We start from the raw sequence: 18,185 nt of genomic DNA on the forward strand, positions 1-18,185 counted from the left end.
AGTAACAGATGAGTAGGATTCAAACAAGAAAAACTAAGATTGAAAATTCGCAGAATAGTGCATACCAAATTAATATACCTTATATGATGCAGGTTTATATACAACGCATGCGCTCCTAATAAGGTTACTACTTTGAAAGCAGATAAGAAATCAAAGACGAAGTATGAATGTGGTATTTAAGAACAAAGAAACTAGTTGAGGAATTTCCAAGTTGGCATGCTCACACGAATATGATAACTTAACATTAGTTTTATCCTAAAATCTGAAGCGGTCAACTACAACAAATCAACTTACCCACTATAGATTCCATATATAAAACAAAACTCTTCATCGGTTAAAACTGCCGAAACATTAAGTTGTTCAAATGCATACAATAGAAATAAAACCAGATAACTGAACAAAAGATTACTTATATTTGCGATATAAGAATGAATAAGTATGGGCATATATGAATATTATCAAGCCAGACACATTAAGTGCACTCAAGTAGAATGTGCTTCTTACAGGATACACATAGGCAGACAAAAAAAGAAATGTGAAGACAAATGAACAGAATATTCTTTCAATTATTGATGACAAGGAATGAATAGGCTGAGTAGTTGTAGTATTTGTTTTAGACTGACGATTAGTGAGCAAGCGAATAAGCAAAATATATTACTAATCAGTAATGTAGTGAGTGAAACAGAAAGATTAGAGTATATTAAATGTGTCAATATCAGTGTATGTGGAAGGGATTACGGTAAGGCGGATAGACAAGGCGAAACACATACAATGCCTATGCAGCATTCCATGCAGACAACCGAAACAAATAGGAAAACACACCAAAAAGACAGAAAGTATATTTAAAGTATGTGAAAATAAAAAGGAACCTCCCAAACTATGCTCAGTTATCAAGTAGACATGCGAGAAGAAGGGAACAGGTTCGTTATATATTGTATATTCAACACAATTTTTTTACTTTGAATCAGTATGTGGATGATTCATACTAGGATGCGGCTGAAGAAATCAACTTCCAAGCAAGATTTAAGTCAGGTGTCCATGAAACAAGCAAATTACTATCAAGTGATTATAGATTATGTCATTATGTAATACATAAGTTGCTGAACTCCTGACAAAAGATCGAATTTTTCTCATTAATAGATTTCATTGTCTTCCATTTCAAGGAAAGAATAACATGAGAACCATTAAAGCAATATATTAAATTGTAGAGCATGCGATCCAAATGAGTGGAAAGAGAGAACAATTTCAACAGTTTAATGAGAACATCATTTTATGATTTTCACAGAATTATTGTGTTAAGCAAATGATTACCTAAACTAATACATAAAATAAGACAAGTCATTCAGAAATGCAGTTGTCAGTCATACATATCCATACAAACATGCAAAATCTCAAAGATCATATAAATCACCTTCAGGCCTAAAGTGCATAGCAAAGTACTTTTTTGTGATATGAATGTGTTATTACGTTAACATGCCAGATATAAGAACATGATTGTAATTAGGCATGTCCCTGAAAAACCATGAAAAAGATAAACCATTTGGAATGGATAGTGTGAACATTTTATTAAATACAGAAAATGACAATATTAACATAATTATTACAACTGATAACTCAATATTATCAACAAAAAAGAACAATTATGCCAACGATTCTCGTCCTAGGAATCGTTTCATTATGAAGGAGTAAATATCAAATCATTCATGAATGTAAAGGATGTTTGATTTAGACTTAATAGAAAACAAGGAACTGATATGCGTACTTCTAACACTGACTAGCATAAACGAAGAAATTTCCGAGATATGTTGATCCTTAACAACTGGTAAACTAGTTTAGACATATATAGGGCCACCCCAACTATAATTCAAAAGAAATCCTTATAAGATTTCTATGGTCTAACTATATTACTTATGAGTAACTGGAATTTTATGGCATGATTGATTTCTGGTATTTTCTTGATTGACTATGAATTAAATACAAATACATGAAGGAATAAATTAAACTTAAATTCTACACCTACAAAACCAAATTAATGACTCTAAGAAAGTGCTCAAATCGAATGGTAAACGTACCGTTTAAAATCATAGCATATGAACTCAGAAATGTTTGTAAAATAAAACAAAATTGTTAATTAGGGAGAATTTGTACACAGTTTTCTTCAATGATGATTAAGCTAGGATTAGTTTGTGATTTCAACTATTAAAATTGTTAATGTTCAAATGACTAATAGATTATTATCCTAATGTTTGAATACGTTTGTACGTGAATTGAAATAATGAAACTAATAATCAGAATAAATATACATAAAATTGAGTGAGAGAAGTAGCCAGATATTCGGTCCGCCCCCAAATGCTCTGGTACGGCCGAGAGTGGGGAGAGTCCGTTCCCCCTCTCGAAATGCTCTCACATGGCCACGCGTATATAGCCTCCGCCAGGGAAGTCCTACTCACTGTCTTCTCGTGGCATTACTGTTGTTTACGAAATCGAGAGGACGAAAAGATAATGTCCGGCGCTTTAACCGGATTCCAAACTGATGGTGCACATGAGCTCCAGTATCCTGCGGGAACAAATGGCGTATGAAACAATCGTTGGTCACCGGCTACCATGGGATTGCATCTCCTTACGATGCTCCACTGCCTTGTAGATCAGACCTTCAGGTCGAAGGCTCGGGGTGTGGCCCATTAAGAAAACCACCTGCTTCGGTTCGGGCACCTGGGCAGTATCACAGCCCTCACACATATCGAATGAGATTTGTGTGTCGCATATGTATTTGGTGCTTCCTTGTACCAATATGTGTTAAAATAAATAAATAATAAAAATAAGATATTCGGTCCATGATTTTGTACAGTATAAAATATTATGAATTAGGTAAGAAATATCATGGATTCATGCTGTAATTTTAAAAGATATATTTGCCTTAAACCTCACTATGTTTTTGAATCATTAATTTACATTAGTAACTGTAGGGTCTAAGGATAATTTATCGGAAATAATATTTTTCGTCTATAAGTCTGTTTTAATATGCTTGGGGTTTTTATACAGTATATATGATAAACAATTTTTCACCGGTTAGTGTGCATTTTTCATTTGCCTCCCCCCCCATAGTGAATTAATCGTTTTCACCCTTGTCAGTACTGTACAATGAACAGTATTCCTAGTTTCATCACTTTGAATGGAAGTTTGCAACCCAAATTAATTAATATACACTGTCGAACTATTCATATATATATATATATATATATGCATCAGTCCCGAAAACCTGAGATAGCCTTCTGCATGTAATTGACCTTGGCAAATACAACTATTCTCATATATTACTGGTGTATGAATAAACTGGATGAAGGGACTTCAACATAGTTGATTAAGTGTAAAATAGACTGAAAACTGATGAGATACTGTTTTAATTTAACATAACATTCGTATTGTAGTGATAGGGAGAAAATTTAGTTATGAAATAACCCCATTAGAAAACTGGGGTGGTTATGTAATTAATTAGATGAAAGATTTATGAGTACAAATTACTTAATTGTTGAGACTCAAAGTTATATTATGTTCCAATTACTAAGTGATAGGATGAGATTAATAGCGAAAAGTTGAAACTTTACGTTACCAAGAATATAGTATAGGAAAAATCATATGAAATCATGTCCATAAGATGTATTCTACATTTACAGTTCAAGCTTACTTAGCAAAGTAGATTTAAATTCTCAGTGAAGGAGCTTAGAAAATTACAAATAGATAAAGTTCAAAGGTATGCAGTTTTTGAAATTGGATAGACTTCAGAAACATTTCTGAGAATCTAGTAAATAATCAAAGTTGACTATATGTCAAAAACCGTATTAAACGTCTTACTTATCTAGACAGTTACATCACTCGTGACGTCTTTAAAAGTTTGTTGATGAAACTAGATGACATCACGTGTTGGAAACTATGTCTTGTAGGGTTAATTTGCACACTCTTCAACAGGAAACATAGAGTAAAAGTAGGCTAGAAAAAGTTTTATGGGTACCCAAACTAAGACAGGGAACAAAATCGACTTTTTATAATGAACCTAACATGAACTGTTTATAGTCCATGGAAAAAATATAAATCTGTATCAGATATTAAACGACATGACTGGGAACCAGTTTGCCATATTATTTTAATCATATTGTTCTTGAAATGACTAGTTGTATATTAAGACAAAGCGACTCATCATAGAAAATCAACATATATGTGAGAGAATTAAACATGACTAAGTAGAAAGGTATAACTGCCACTGACAATTCCCAATAATTTATGAAATATTTAGGACATTCCACCATTATTATTACTACTACTATTGTTACTATTACCATTATTATGTGAAGGCAGTTGAATAATACATATATGGAAATAGTTAACCAATCCTTCAGGCGTATTTTATATGATTTGCTTTCGTTGAAACATCTCTTACCCATATACTTTATTGTTACGCTATTTTTCACCCAGTTTTACCAATTTTATTTCTGATGATATTTTCAGGTCCGTACACGAACCGAATTATCAGGTCCTAACTTTCTCTTCACCAGTTAAAAAACAAATAACTTCATAAATCCCGATTCTCCCATCATTTATACATTTAGATGGATGTAATCATAAGCTAGTGTCGCTGAAACTAGTGTGTGGAATGAGGATGTCTCCATGATAATCCTTACATAAAAAGTCACATGAGGCTTGCTGTTTTTTTCTTAACCGTCTTTTGTATGTCCAGAAAGTTAACGTCTCAGAGACATTTGAAGAACACTTCCATTCATGCAGCTTGATAAAAACCCAAAGAAATCACCAGTAGGGCATTTTTACATCCTGAAACACCACTTAATTAATATTTATTCTAATGCATTAATCGAATTTCATTGAAGTTTAAACATTGAACATAGGATGAAAGTGGAAGAGTATAATTGAAGAGGAACCTTATAAGAGAGTATGTAAGAATATTTTAAATGATTAGATTAATAGAGGATGAAAGTGTTTTTATTCACAAGCTACATTAAGGAGCTCATGATTCTTCTGATAGGAATACTGCATATTATGAAACTAATCAGCCCTCACTTCTAACCCAGTTCACAATATCTGACTATGAATATACTATCTGATTTCTGTTTAACACATTTGACCCTAAACAGAGTAGTATGGCTTGCATTGAAATAGATCTTTAAATTTACCACTGAAAATAAAAACATTTGACATAAATGTCAAGATTTTACCTATCTTGTATGCCTATACATACACTGGCCTTTTTCATAGTAAGGTGACACGCCACCAAGGTCATCTCACCGGATGTTTAAAAATTACTGACAATATTTCCGAACTACTTCTAAGTAGCATATATTCAAAACGAAACATTATCGTCAGAAACCAACCAATGTGCGTGTGCCATAGTCAGTGGTTAATAGAGAACCTCTCAAAAAACAAACTACAACCATTAACCATAACTCTACTTTACGTTGGAGTTTTCACGTCCCGATTAGTGGAGAAGCATGACTGCCCTGATGAAAGCTCACCGAGATCAACTTGAATTTACAAAGTCACCAATCTTTTCCCAGTTCACTGGGCCTCAATCTTGAGTTATAAAAAAGAAATGCGCCAAAAAACAACGATAAAGAGTACGAAACATGTTGCTACCGGTAAAAAGTCTTTACCTCTATTTTCCGACCCATTACGACATGCCCATTAAGATTTTCGCGTGCTTTCTCTGCATCAGCTGCATTCATGAATGTAACAAACCCAAAACCCTTAAAGTAAAAAGGTATTGAAATAATAATTATATGACATACGTAACCATAAAATCATAAATATTATCGTTTGAACGAAGTTATTTTGTGAAGATTATTTTCATTTGGGAAAACCAGACGAAACAGTTTTCCTTTTCTCCCTGATTTGAATAAAAACTGAGAAAGGATGAATGAGTGATGAATACCATCTGCAAATATCGAAATCGAAATCGGGGCGACTCAGTTAAGGTTCTTTCTTAACATCTCACTTTTCTTATCTCCATGGTTTATCCATGAAGGCTTTTATATCTTTTGAAGCGAATTCAGGATAAAAGTCAAGAAGAAATATTTCCACAGGTGTCTAACACACTGCCCTGTCAAGATAGGAAATGATTGGGTGATACTAGTAATTGCGGTGTCACCGTTGAGGCATATATTTGGATAATCTCTCTCCCTAACTTTGGAGTTGAGTATTATTCTTCTTATTAGCTGGTAGATCAAGTATGTTTGAATATGTTAACTGAATATTAAATGGCGCAAATGCTAAGGTTCTGATAGAAACGATTCAGAATCCTATGTAGTATTCTGGTGAACTGAACTTAGAAATTTGAATCAGCTATCTGAGATTGTCCGCATCCATTAACGTGGGTGAATTTCCTATATTCAATCTATCCGTGAGAATGTTAATCAGTTATCAAATTTTAGAATACTGCTACGTTTTGCAAGAGAATATATATATATATATATATATATATATATATATATATATATATATATATATAATAAATGAATTAGCTGATCACGAAGACGTTAGAAACCAAACTACTTTACAAATGTCTACGTAAACTTCCACCTCAATGGATAAAAGAAAAACTGATCTCAGGTTAGTCTATGACAGATTCATTAAAAACTATATAAAAGAATAATCACTGAAAATACAAAAGAACGTAAGACAACTCTACTTTGCTTGATCATTTCTCCCTCAGCAGTACGTATCTTATAATCGAAAGTTTGCTGATCAACCGGTAAACTAATGAGAATAATTGTGATGGTTGGTATTTATAAGTATCGATAGATAATAGATACAAATGGATGCAAATGCTACACTTACTTTAGAACCCCTTTCATTGAAAATTATTTCAACATCCAATATCGGACCGAAAGGCTTTGTAATAAGAAAAAAAGTTTATTAACATGATGTCTTATGACAATGTAGAATTGGTTTCGGTGAATATTTCATTCGTGTACTAGACACGAATGATAATAAACACTGTAATTACTTGACTTAACATTAATTATATACTAAACTGTCCTAAATAGAATGTGAGTTAACAAATAACGGAATATGATCTTCAGAATAACAACTAACCCATTTCATTCACTTCATACACTGTGAAGTGTGTATCTCAAGATTGAATTAAAAGAAGCGAACAAAAAACATTTAAATCTTTTAACATTGCACTTCTTGTCTCAAAATTTCTATCTTGGTTACTATAAAGTTGGGTTTCAGCAAATTGAGCCCATGACTATCTAAGGTAGCTTCAGCTGAACCTTTGGAAACATCCCACATGACTGAAGTTATTATTTATATTTTTGTCTAATAATTATCAAGTGCTTGAATTACAGTACCTCTAGAGATCCGCAGAACTCATTTAGTAAATGTCTTATTTTGGAAATTTGGATTTCTTGTTTTCGCGCCAAAAGTGTCCATTTTCACCTTTATATCGTATTTCCCACTTAGGAGGACCTCAAATGTCATTGGTTCGTTGTTTCTTTTAATATACTATTTTGTAAAGTTTCTTAAAAACATTGTTATGCTGTATATATACTCTTGAGTTGTGCTTGTTGTTGTTTATGCTTCTGACTGCTTGAGGGATACATTCTCCCTCTTCTGAACCTGAACTTCTCTCTCTAGTTAGAGGGGCTGGGATGCATCAGAATAGTTAGCTTATTTGGTCGTTGTGTCGATGAGTCTTCATGCCGTTCGCAGACTTAGATGAACTCGTAATCTCTTCAAACATACCACCTGCCAGTACAACTTTTGTGATGTTGTTATGATTTGTACCCGCTTAAGTTATGGTTAATTTATTATGGACCTATTAATCAGTACTCTCAAACTTATGAAGTAGTTTTGTCGATATTGTATTTTCGTAATTATGTTGGTGTGTAGTCAAGATAGAGTAAGTCACGAGGATAACTGAAAACTTAACAGTGATATAGATCAGAATCGAACTCAGTGATACAGATGCGACAAAACTTTATTTTGTCCCGAATATTTCATCAGTCAACTTCAATTTATCCTATTATCAATTAGCCAACATATCTTTCTGTTTCTTTCAATTACATTTTATTCCATAAGTATTTTTTGATTATTGTTGAGTTCCCTGATCTGAGTCTAAATTACTAAGTTGGTATCGAAACTTAGAACCTCAAATGATCGAAGTTCAATTATGATTAAACTCCACTTTTTAAATGAGTTTTTATCGTCTTAATACCATACATTATTAGACATAAATCACTATCTCGCAACTTTCCACAAGATTCTATACTGAGACAAAATAACATGTCAATCAGATTAGACTTACACCTAATAAAGACCGTAAATCAGCTTCTCGAAACCGAAAAGGAATATTCGAAACATGAAGTCTACGTGTACTAGTTCTAGGTGTAGTAGTCACTGATGTCTTTTCTGACGTTTGTTGTTGCTGCCTTGATTGATGCACAGAAACACTAGGAGAAGATCCATAATTATTTTGTAAGTTTGTTCCAATTGGTTTGATGTTATTAGTTGAACTGATTGTGTTAGATACTACAGCTTTAGTTGTTGTATTCAAGATTGAAGAGGTGGATGTGACAGTCGGTCCAGATATAGTGTTCTGAATTGTTTCAGGCAATTTTATTTCACTATTCTGTTGAACACTAGACACCTATAAACAATGAAACAAAAAATTAAACAGGTTCAACAAACAACAGAAACTTAATTATCTTAGAATGATTCTGATTAGTGAGAGATCTAAAATTGGTAAGAAGCTACATATTTTCGTACTAGCTATCAAACAATCGATTTTAGTATGGTGAACTTGAAGTAAGATTTTAACCCCTAATTGTTCAGTGCTGCAATCAAAAATAGTATCAGTGAGATAAATGAAAAATGAATAAATTACAGAAAAGTTAATTCAACACTGTAAATCAACCATTTCTTGATATTGACCAATATCAGTTCTTAATCACACGTACTAACTTGAATCTATGATCAGAATATGGACTACATTTTTAGTATGGGAGTCATAAATAACCACTAGAAAGAAGTTTAAATATTCAATTTAGAAACTGTAGTACCTAGAAGTAAACATACCTCAGGTTCCAGAACTATTACTTTCCGAGCATATTCTGGATCATCGTTATCTTCAGAAGACCCAGCTTGACAAGCGGTTCTCTTTAAACTCGAGGATGGATTAGGATTACAGTTCACATTTTCAGCTTGAGAATAAAAAAAGAAATCAATAATTGATACATCGGACAACCAATAAGAATAAACTCAAAAAATATAGAGCTTGTTAACACAGTTTACATATTAATAACTCTAAATTGAGTAAGGAACTTTCATACCTTGTCTTAATTCTAACCTACGATGAGGTGTGCTATAAGGCGACCACGGTTGATTATTACAAAATTTAGGACTGGAAAACCTACTAATCAAGTCACCAATAGCAGTACATATCATTTTTAACAACCAAATCGACATTAAAAATATCGAAATAACTTGGGAAGGTTTTTCCAATTATAAAGGTGAGTAGCTGAGACCCAAGTAATATTAACTTGCCAAACACGAGAGGATATTGAAATAACCAGGTCTATTTTTATTTTGACTCTGAGTGAACTAAATATACTACCTATTCCGCTATACTAATTAAACTTATGTTAATTTAGTTCGGTTATTGATTTACTCTGAAGAAGTAACTTACGCTCAGTTACGAAACATCGGATATTCTAACTTCTAATCATTAGGATATAATAAACATATCATTATTTTGTTATTAACATTCTATCCAATGTCCAATTTATTTGAAATTATCAAGTCTAAACTTGGTAATAATACTTAAGAAGATTTGGCTCTAACATAATTCAAAAGTGAGACTTCCAGCATGTTAAAACCTCATTTCTGAGGTTCTAAGTTGAGAATGTCATTGTAACAGCGATACTGTTTAAATATGATAAGCATTATTTAGATGGACACCAACTATTCTAGACTTCAGCATTGTCGACGTTACAAACATAACGCATATTGAGGAATGGATATGCATAAATGTAAAGTCACTGTATGCTAAAGATACGAGGGTATTAGTTAACCAAATAGTATCTCCCTAATAATGGTTGATATCAATAAGCATTTTTAGTAGTGTAAATGAAATCTACACTGTCTATTCTATAAGAAATGTACACGATCCTACCCAATTCCCCTTTATTAGAGAGTATATATAGCAACATGAAAAGTCATGTATGATAGTATGTATATTTAGATGAAAGGATTGATCAATTATTGATTGATCGATAGCATGTTCTGATTTACATTTTCAGTCTCCTATTAAGAATATTTAACTTTTGAAATTATGTTTTGGTTGTCAGTCAATGAAAAATTTACAAGGTTTTTCACATCAAATTCCAAAATACTTGTATTACCCATTACTACTTTACATATAAGAATGACCTATTTTAATCAAAATTATAGTAACATTTCATTGTAATAATGAACTTTAAAATTCACTTTTTTTTAAACAAAAAACAGCTAATAATTCACATGATTTAATCAGTTAATTGGTAGACAACAGGATTTTAACTAATATAAGAAGTTTCAATAGTTGAAATCATGAGTCAATTGAAGCTAGATCACTATGGAAAACCTAGAAGCACTGGACGGCTGTTTTGTCCTAGTATGGGACTCCTCAGCAGTGCGCATCCCCGATCCCGCCCCCCCCCGAGAGATTCGAACCCAGGACCTATCAGTCTCGCGGGGGAGCGTTTAACCATTAGACTGCTGAGCCGACATCCAAAAGTTTTCCATAGTGGTCTAGCTTCAACTGACTCATGATTTTAATTATTGAAATTATTTAAAATCCCCACAAAAACCCCTTCTGATAAAAAGTTTTCAAATGATTTAAGCTATCAGTATAGAGTTGTAAAAATTGTTGAGTTTTATTAAAATCTTGAACTTATCCATGTTAAGCCATTTATGAAAATCTGGAAGACTTAAACGACCGTCTCGTCCTAATATCAGACACCTTAGCAGTGACCATCCACGATCCCGCAAGTGGGAATTGAACCCAGCACCTTCGGTCATATGAACGAACGCTTAACCTCTAGACTACTGAGTCAGTATCCAACGGTGTTAATGTCTAAATTCAATCCACCCACGATATTGTGTGACCATTTCTATCACAACTGGACACGATGTAGTTGCATGCACCACCACATCAGAAAACATGCGTATCATAGGTTGTTATGTTGAGAACGAGTACTTTACGATTTTAAAAGATCCCCCACTAGTAGTGATTTGCGATGTAAATCAGTAGCAGATAAACACCATAATTCATGTAAGTGACCATAATGCTATGTTTGTTAACAGCACGAGTATGGTATAGCAAATAAATGATAAAATTAATGCGAAGTTGTGATTAACATTTGACTAAACTAATCGATGACAGAATAAAAGTCTGTTCTATACAACGATATTTGATTGGATCAGTGGTGTTATTCAATCTTACGATGGAGAGCATAAACCTGTAATAACTTACTAAAGAGTAATATTTCAGATTGATATCATGAATGGATCAATGTTAGACCACCATTGGAAACCTGGAGTCACTGAACGGACATTTCGTCCTAGCATGGGACCCGTCAGCAATGAGCACCTACAGTCCGGTGCGCGAACGCTTGACCTATAAACCACTGAGCTGCTGTCCAACGGTGTTAATGCATAACTTCAACCAGTCCAATCACATTTATGTTGGTAAAGCTTGAATTTACGATCGTTAAACCATAGCAACTCTTCTACAATCAATTTTGTTTGCAGTTACTTTTTTCGAGCCCTTTTATTAACTTGTTTGACAGACAGTGTTATTCGAACAGTAACAAAACGTCTATTTCTTTGTATTATGATCACCATCTTGTCTGTATGAACGTGTATGCTTGGTCACATGTGACAGCCTACGCACATATTCGTCATTCTATCTGAAATGTTAATCGCTTAAATATCGCTCGTCGAATCGTTCTCCTTCCCATATATATATTTGAATCTTATTAGTTGCTTTCGCTTTGCCTTGCTCCACCTGGATTCGATTTGCCCATAAATCAGCCTCTGTATTCGCTCACTCGTACACAGCCTCTCTACTCCGATTCGCTCGATGTGCTCGTAACTTTGTTATCTGTGCTATTCAATAATAAACTGCAGTCGCCGCTTCTTGTTGCCTTCCGAATTCTTACATAGTTGGGATTTGTATGATAATATAAGGAATTTTTTCGAAGCCAGGCTAATACAATACCATAAAAATCCTACAGTGATGCTTGATTTGAACGCTGTTTCTGTAATTATCCATAATAAATGCACTATCTGTTGGGTTAAACTCTCATTTAGTGATATACAATAAACGGGAGAAAACTACAAATTTTTATCTCAATACGTTATCAGAACTGGAAAAAAATCATTTCTTGAACCACCCCGATGATGAAGTAGAAAGCTTTACTATTTTAATCTGTTTACATTTTCCTGATTTTAGATTTTTACTTATAAGGAAATGACTGATTGATGGGTGTGCATAAAGACCATCCTTAAAATCAGCATTATCAGGTTAAAGATAGGTGACTGAATGATATTTCATTAAATAACCATGGAAAAAACAAGTATGTCGTATGGAATTGTTAGAGGCAGTACACTGGATACCAGCCTAGTTACCCTATATAATCGAAATACCAAGGTGTGCTGAAAAAATTAATCTAGGAAAATTACTATAACTACTACTATAGTATAGCACTAAAACAATATCTAAATCAATATCATTTATACTCACCTGGGAAATCAGATTTATTGAAAGTAGTTGATTGTATGACACTAGTATCGTCCACTTTTTTCATTGCCAGTGATCTTTATTATCTTCTTAGTTAAGTAGAAAAAAACGATGTAAACGTTTCCAACAGATTATATGAGTGTATCTATTACTTATTATGTTTTCGTAACAAAGGAACTACTCTCCCAAGTCAAAGATGAAATGATAGTATTGTTTAAGTACATATAAAGCATTATTAGAAGTATCCTCGAGAAAGATGGAGGAATTATTGATTGGGAAATCCATAAACAATTTTGATTGTTTATGCATTTGTGAGTCTGACTGAAATTCGAAAATACAAAGCTAATAATCCAACTGAGGAAATTAACCAATAAAGATGTACCAGTGAAGGTGGCAGAAAGGTTCAGATAAATATTTATTCTATGAACGTTTTAGAAACTTATATGATGCTGGGCATGTGATGAAGGGGGTATTCAGGGAAAACGCATGACCACTTTGTTTTCGAGTTAAAATTCAGTAAGTAAAACGATTGAATGGCTACTGTCAAGCTTAATTCACTCGCTCAAGGGTTAACAAAGTCTGGTCAATAGCAGAATTGATGTACTGACACACTGGGCTGTTTATAAATGGACACACTGACTAACTTATTAAGTTCCGTTGGAAATTAAGACAGGGATTTTATAGGCCTCAGGATAGAAGTAGGTTACGATTTATACCTTAGATGAAATGAAGCCAAATTTCGATTGGATAAAAAACAAATTGAAATAGACATACAAAGTGAACATGTCTATTCCTGTCAGATTGAGTATTTAATTTGTAGACGGTATCCCTTGTTCATCTATCTCCCAATATTATTCTGAGTGGGTCAATCTGATTGGTTTATTTTCTAAAATCACTACATTGAATTATTAGTATCGCTTATCCTATCCATTGTTCTTAAACGTCTTAGATTGCCCTATGGTTATTCTGAGTTATTGACAATGGGCATTGGGATAGTCAGGACAATCTAGTTAAGGCTGGGTCAAAAGTCAACTAGTTCATTCCCACCCCATTAAAAAAATCTGAGCTGTCTATGACTAATCAATAATACTGGTTCCAATCCAGTTCATTTTCGCACCACGTCCTATTTTGGAAGTTTCTTCCCGATTCAATGTAGGACGACATTAGCGTGAAAATGTAACTAAACAAGGACCCATTCAAAATGAATGTAACGTGTACATACCCAATTATAATTTTGCCGTGCTTTGAATCATGTTGTTGTTAGGGCATTCGTAGTGTAAGATGACAGTGGACGTACACAAGATATTTTCAGGTGTTTTTCTCCACAACTCAAAATGTTTGTGTTTACTTTTAATTCAGGTTTATAAAATTATTCCACACCATATGGTGTTATGATTTGAGTTAATCTCGTTGTCATCTGATGCATTATTTATTCATTATTTATTCGTTTTTCTGCCACTTGATATTCTTGTTTATTACGGTGGATACTTTGGATATATGAACTAGTCTCTCTTCCAATTTACTGTTGTCCACTGTTAGTACTCAGTTTGCTTCTTATGAAACTGTTGAACCTACATTAGTGTTGATACATAATCAAACAACAGTCTGTACAGAACAATTAGTAGTCTGTTACGTGGAAAAAAAGCTGTTGAGAGTCGCTCTCGGTCTAGAAGAGTAATCAGAACATTCAACTCTTTTCAGGCATCATATATTCAACATCTTAACATCATACCAACCATTAGTCAAGAAATGGTCTGACGCAAACAACTGGGAAGTAATTTATTTGGTTGACTAGTTTTCAACGCAAATAAAAGTCCAAAACTTCGTATTGTCAATCACTACTGATCGATATCAAACATCAGTTCAAGTCTTGCTTCTGTTTATTTGCATAAATCTAGTGCCTTTTACTTGATGAAGAGTATTGAATGAAGAGTTATCAGCGTGGAATCATTAAATTATTTAGATAATATAAAGAAGTAATAATTGATGAAGGAACCAAAGAGGATATTTTGAGATTCACAAAGATATGAATCGTTTGTCGTAGTTTTAAATCTGAACATCATTTTGAAAAAATAAGTAATAACTCTTAGTACTGAACAATTATTATTGACCCTTTACTTGTCTGACTAATCACTACTAGGTCTTAAGCAACTGAAGCTCTACACTATAGATTTGTCAATAGATTAGTCCAAACTAACCACCTATAAATTGAATAAGGATACAAAGTTGATGGTAAATTTCCCAATATATTAAACTAGACTAAAACTGTGGAATTAATAGCATACATTTACTGTACTGATTTTCTTTAATAGTCATATGTCAAACTTATAAGCTGACTTTTTAGATCGAAAATCTCTACAATGAATTCTTACTCGATAAACAGAAGGTGTTGCAAATAATATCATAGGCTTTGAATGTTATCCAGAACTTATATTAAGCGATTTTCTGGAAACATTACACAATATTGACACATCTTCACAACTAACTAAAATCACCTCTAGAACAACTTGAAACAATGGATCATCAAACAATTGTTTTATTCTAATTAAATACTCCTCTTTAGTATTTATGAGTATTAAACAGGATGAAATCTGGAGAATCAAGATACTCATCTGATGTCATTGGTAGATAACTTTCTCATTCATGATTTAATTGACTCAATGGATCATGAGTTCTCACTAGTGTCAGAAAATCTATAGGACTCAGTAGCTAAGTGGATAACGCGATGACATTTGAATCGAACGGTACTGAGTTCGAGTTGGGAGGCAAAATCAGACTCACACGTCCGCGTCGTGCCTCCTGGATAATGAGACGAATGACTCATGAACTAACGTGAGCGGTAACCCGGGTGGTGGAGATCGGGCTAATCACCCACTCTTACCTATACCCACCAACTGATTACGAACTCCACAGATAGACATAGCACAACTACATTTGGAATGGAAAAAAGACAAAAAATTTTCTCGAAAGTGGTGCATGTATCATATGGAGTTGCTCGTCATTGGGCAAACTCCAAAGGATTGTAGAAACAACTATTCTAGCCCCGGTAGTTGTGCCGTGCTTTGATGTGGCCTGTTTCTCTCCAGAAGGGCCTACTAGGCTTCACCAACTTGTTTGGCTGGAAGGGGCTTATGAAAAATAGTCACTTGTGATCACATAACAACTATTTATACGTTTTATTTTGAAAGTCCTTATGTTACAAACTGGAAACAGTTGAACGAAACTACTATCTGAATACTATTTGATCTTCAATAATTCTCATACTGTTGACAGTTCACAATGAAGAATCTTTTCAAAATGAAACAGGTATAATGTCGAAATTTGTTCGGTTCATATTAATAGTGATATTTAAAGTTAAAACCTCTTAAATTATCAATAAACTATGAAATTGTTAATTTACTTACTAATATCTCCATACCTCGATATATCACAGTAGGTAAGATGAATGATAACAGTAAACGTCTTTATATTAGAATAGATGGACTATGGTTAACAATGGTGAATTGTGAATAATAATATTAATTAATCAATGTATTGATTAATATATTCTAAGTCATTAAATGAAAGGCTGATTATTTAACTAATTGGTTGGTTGATTAAATTAAGAATTGGCCTAATTCCACCGTTAATATTAGTTAGTGTAATTTCAGTTTTGTTTACTTTCTTAATAGTAATGACATATATATACATATCAACAAGCGGGATAGAATTCACCGTCAACTAGACATATAAACAAATAGATGTAAAATATAAATGTTTGTATGTATATTCTATGTGCTGATAAATATTATCGATACACTTCAGTGTATTTCTAAATGAATTAAAAGAGTTTTTCAAAGAGGTTTTTAGGAGTGTACAGTTACGGCTTTATACGAAATCACAAATTGAGATTGAAACAATTCTCTAGTGCTTCATAGTTTTCAGTGGTTTACCAGCTGATATTAGCTAGTTATTCATTTTGCCTTCAAGATTACTTTCGTTTAAAGCACACAATTTTCTAAACTGGTGGATGAGATGTATAATTAATCGAAATATGGATTTCACTGAAAGTCTAGCATTATTTGTTGCACCAATCAAAAGTAACAAGGTTTAAATGGTCTTTTCATACAAATTTTGAACATCCTTTATATACCCTAAAATGAATAATACAATTAACATATACTTCCTTATAAGTGAATTTCGTACCACATGGCACTGGTCAGCATGTCGTACTTTCGATCTCGAGGGAAATGATGCCTTACATTTAATTGAGCTTCACAGTTGCAGTTGTTACTTCAGGGTTACTCGGACCTAAACTGACCGCCTGTAGGATCAATATATTTATTTTGATTGATCATTCAGTAATTACTGATATTAGGTTTGTCTAGTTTTTGGTGTGAATGGCATTTTATTTATTTAGTTACTCTATAGACAATAATCCAAGTGATTTGGTTTAGTGTGTACTTAGCTTTTATGTTAGATGGTAGTGCATCATACTAGGAAGCTTCCAATCCTATTGGAATCAATATATATCATTGCAAATCACAGGAAGTTGAGAAATGCTCCATATTGCCTGATTTTAATTGAAAACAATTTAAAAGGTGACCACGTTGCAAACACTCACTGAACTAGATTGACATCTGTTTTCAATAAAAACCTGATTTTGAGAAAAAAGAGATTGATGGATGAAAGAGAATTCATCAAAAATATGCAATTAATGAAGCAAAGTTTGTTTGTTATTTTACATTCATCTGCTAATGATTAATTTCAATTTATCTTAAAAGCAATGAGGATTTCCGTTATACAAAATAGTGAAGTATGTTTTGGAAAATTTGGAAAGTTGTTTACTGATATTTATCAGTTTACTTCAAGGTGAAATCAGTATGACCACGCTCCATCACTATTTTGTTAAGAATTAAAATAGGTTTATAAGATAAATAATCATTTCCGGTTAGTTTATAAGTGAACGGTATAAGCTTATGTAATTTATAAAGGACGAGGAGGTTTTTCATTTTCAAGCATCTGAATATATTCCAGTAAATAGGTCAACTAACTTGTGTGTATAAGACTTTTAAGTTTATTCATAGGGAAGTAAGTTTAGAAAAAGGTAGTCGTTCTGAAAAGTGGAATGGATTCGGACAAAAAACGCCAGAACTCGAAACAGAAACTAACTGGTTTTATTCTACGTAAAGAAAACATTAGGAATAAAGCACTTGTTCTGATTATAACTATTCTGAAATGTGTAACAGATATTTTGAGCCAATTTTTATTTCCTTTGACAATGAAATCCATTTTGTTAAAGTTTTTAGGATCATAGTTATTTCTTTAATGACAGAGATCGGCAAGTCTGGAGCCTAATTTTAGAATTTCTCAAACATGACCTCTAGATCAACTTCGCCTGGAGTCCCTCCGA

General features: G+C 33.1%; 1 protein-coding gene across 3 annotated transcripts in view; it reads right to left on the minus strand.

Annotated features, from left to right (window-relative positions):
• RBFOX2_3 (RNA binding protein, fox-1) overlaps window positions 1-17,642 on the minus strand; it is a gene marked incomplete at its 3' end in the record, with an annotated part of 37,461 nt that extends 19,819 nt beyond the window's left edge. Inside the window, exons 1-7 of one of the 3 annotated variants that reach the window (XM_051216974.1) lie at window positions 16,198-17,642; window positions 12,797-14,364; window positions 9,088-9,212; window positions 8,318-8,659; window positions 6,844-6,897; window positions 5,661-5,753; window positions 295-1,512 (exon numbers count right to left, since the gene is read on the minus strand). Coding sequence is in view for 2 of the 3 variants with exons in the window: in XM_051216973.1 (XP_051065602.1) it covers window positions 5,661-5,753; window positions 6,844-6,897; window positions 8,318-8,659; window positions 9,088-9,212; window positions 12,797-12,860 (678 nt within the window). Of the gene's footprint in view, window positions 1-294; window positions 1,513-5,660; window positions 5,754-6,843; window positions 6,898-8,317; window positions 8,660-9,087; window positions 9,213-12,796; window positions 14,365-16,197 lie in introns of those variants that run through there. The other 2 variants (XM_051216973.1, XM_035731897.2) reach the window with 2 other exon arrangements.
• Between the last annotated feature and the right edge of the window lie 543 nt (window positions 17,643-18,185).

The sequence above is a fragment of the Schistosoma haematobium genome, chromosome 6 (genome assembly GCF_000699445.3).
Source record: "Schistosoma haematobium chromosome 6, whole genome shotgun sequence".
NCBI classification, from domain to species: domain Eukaryota; kingdom Metazoa; phylum Platyhelminthes; class Trematoda; order Strigeidida; family Schistosomatidae; genus Schistosoma; species Schistosoma haematobium.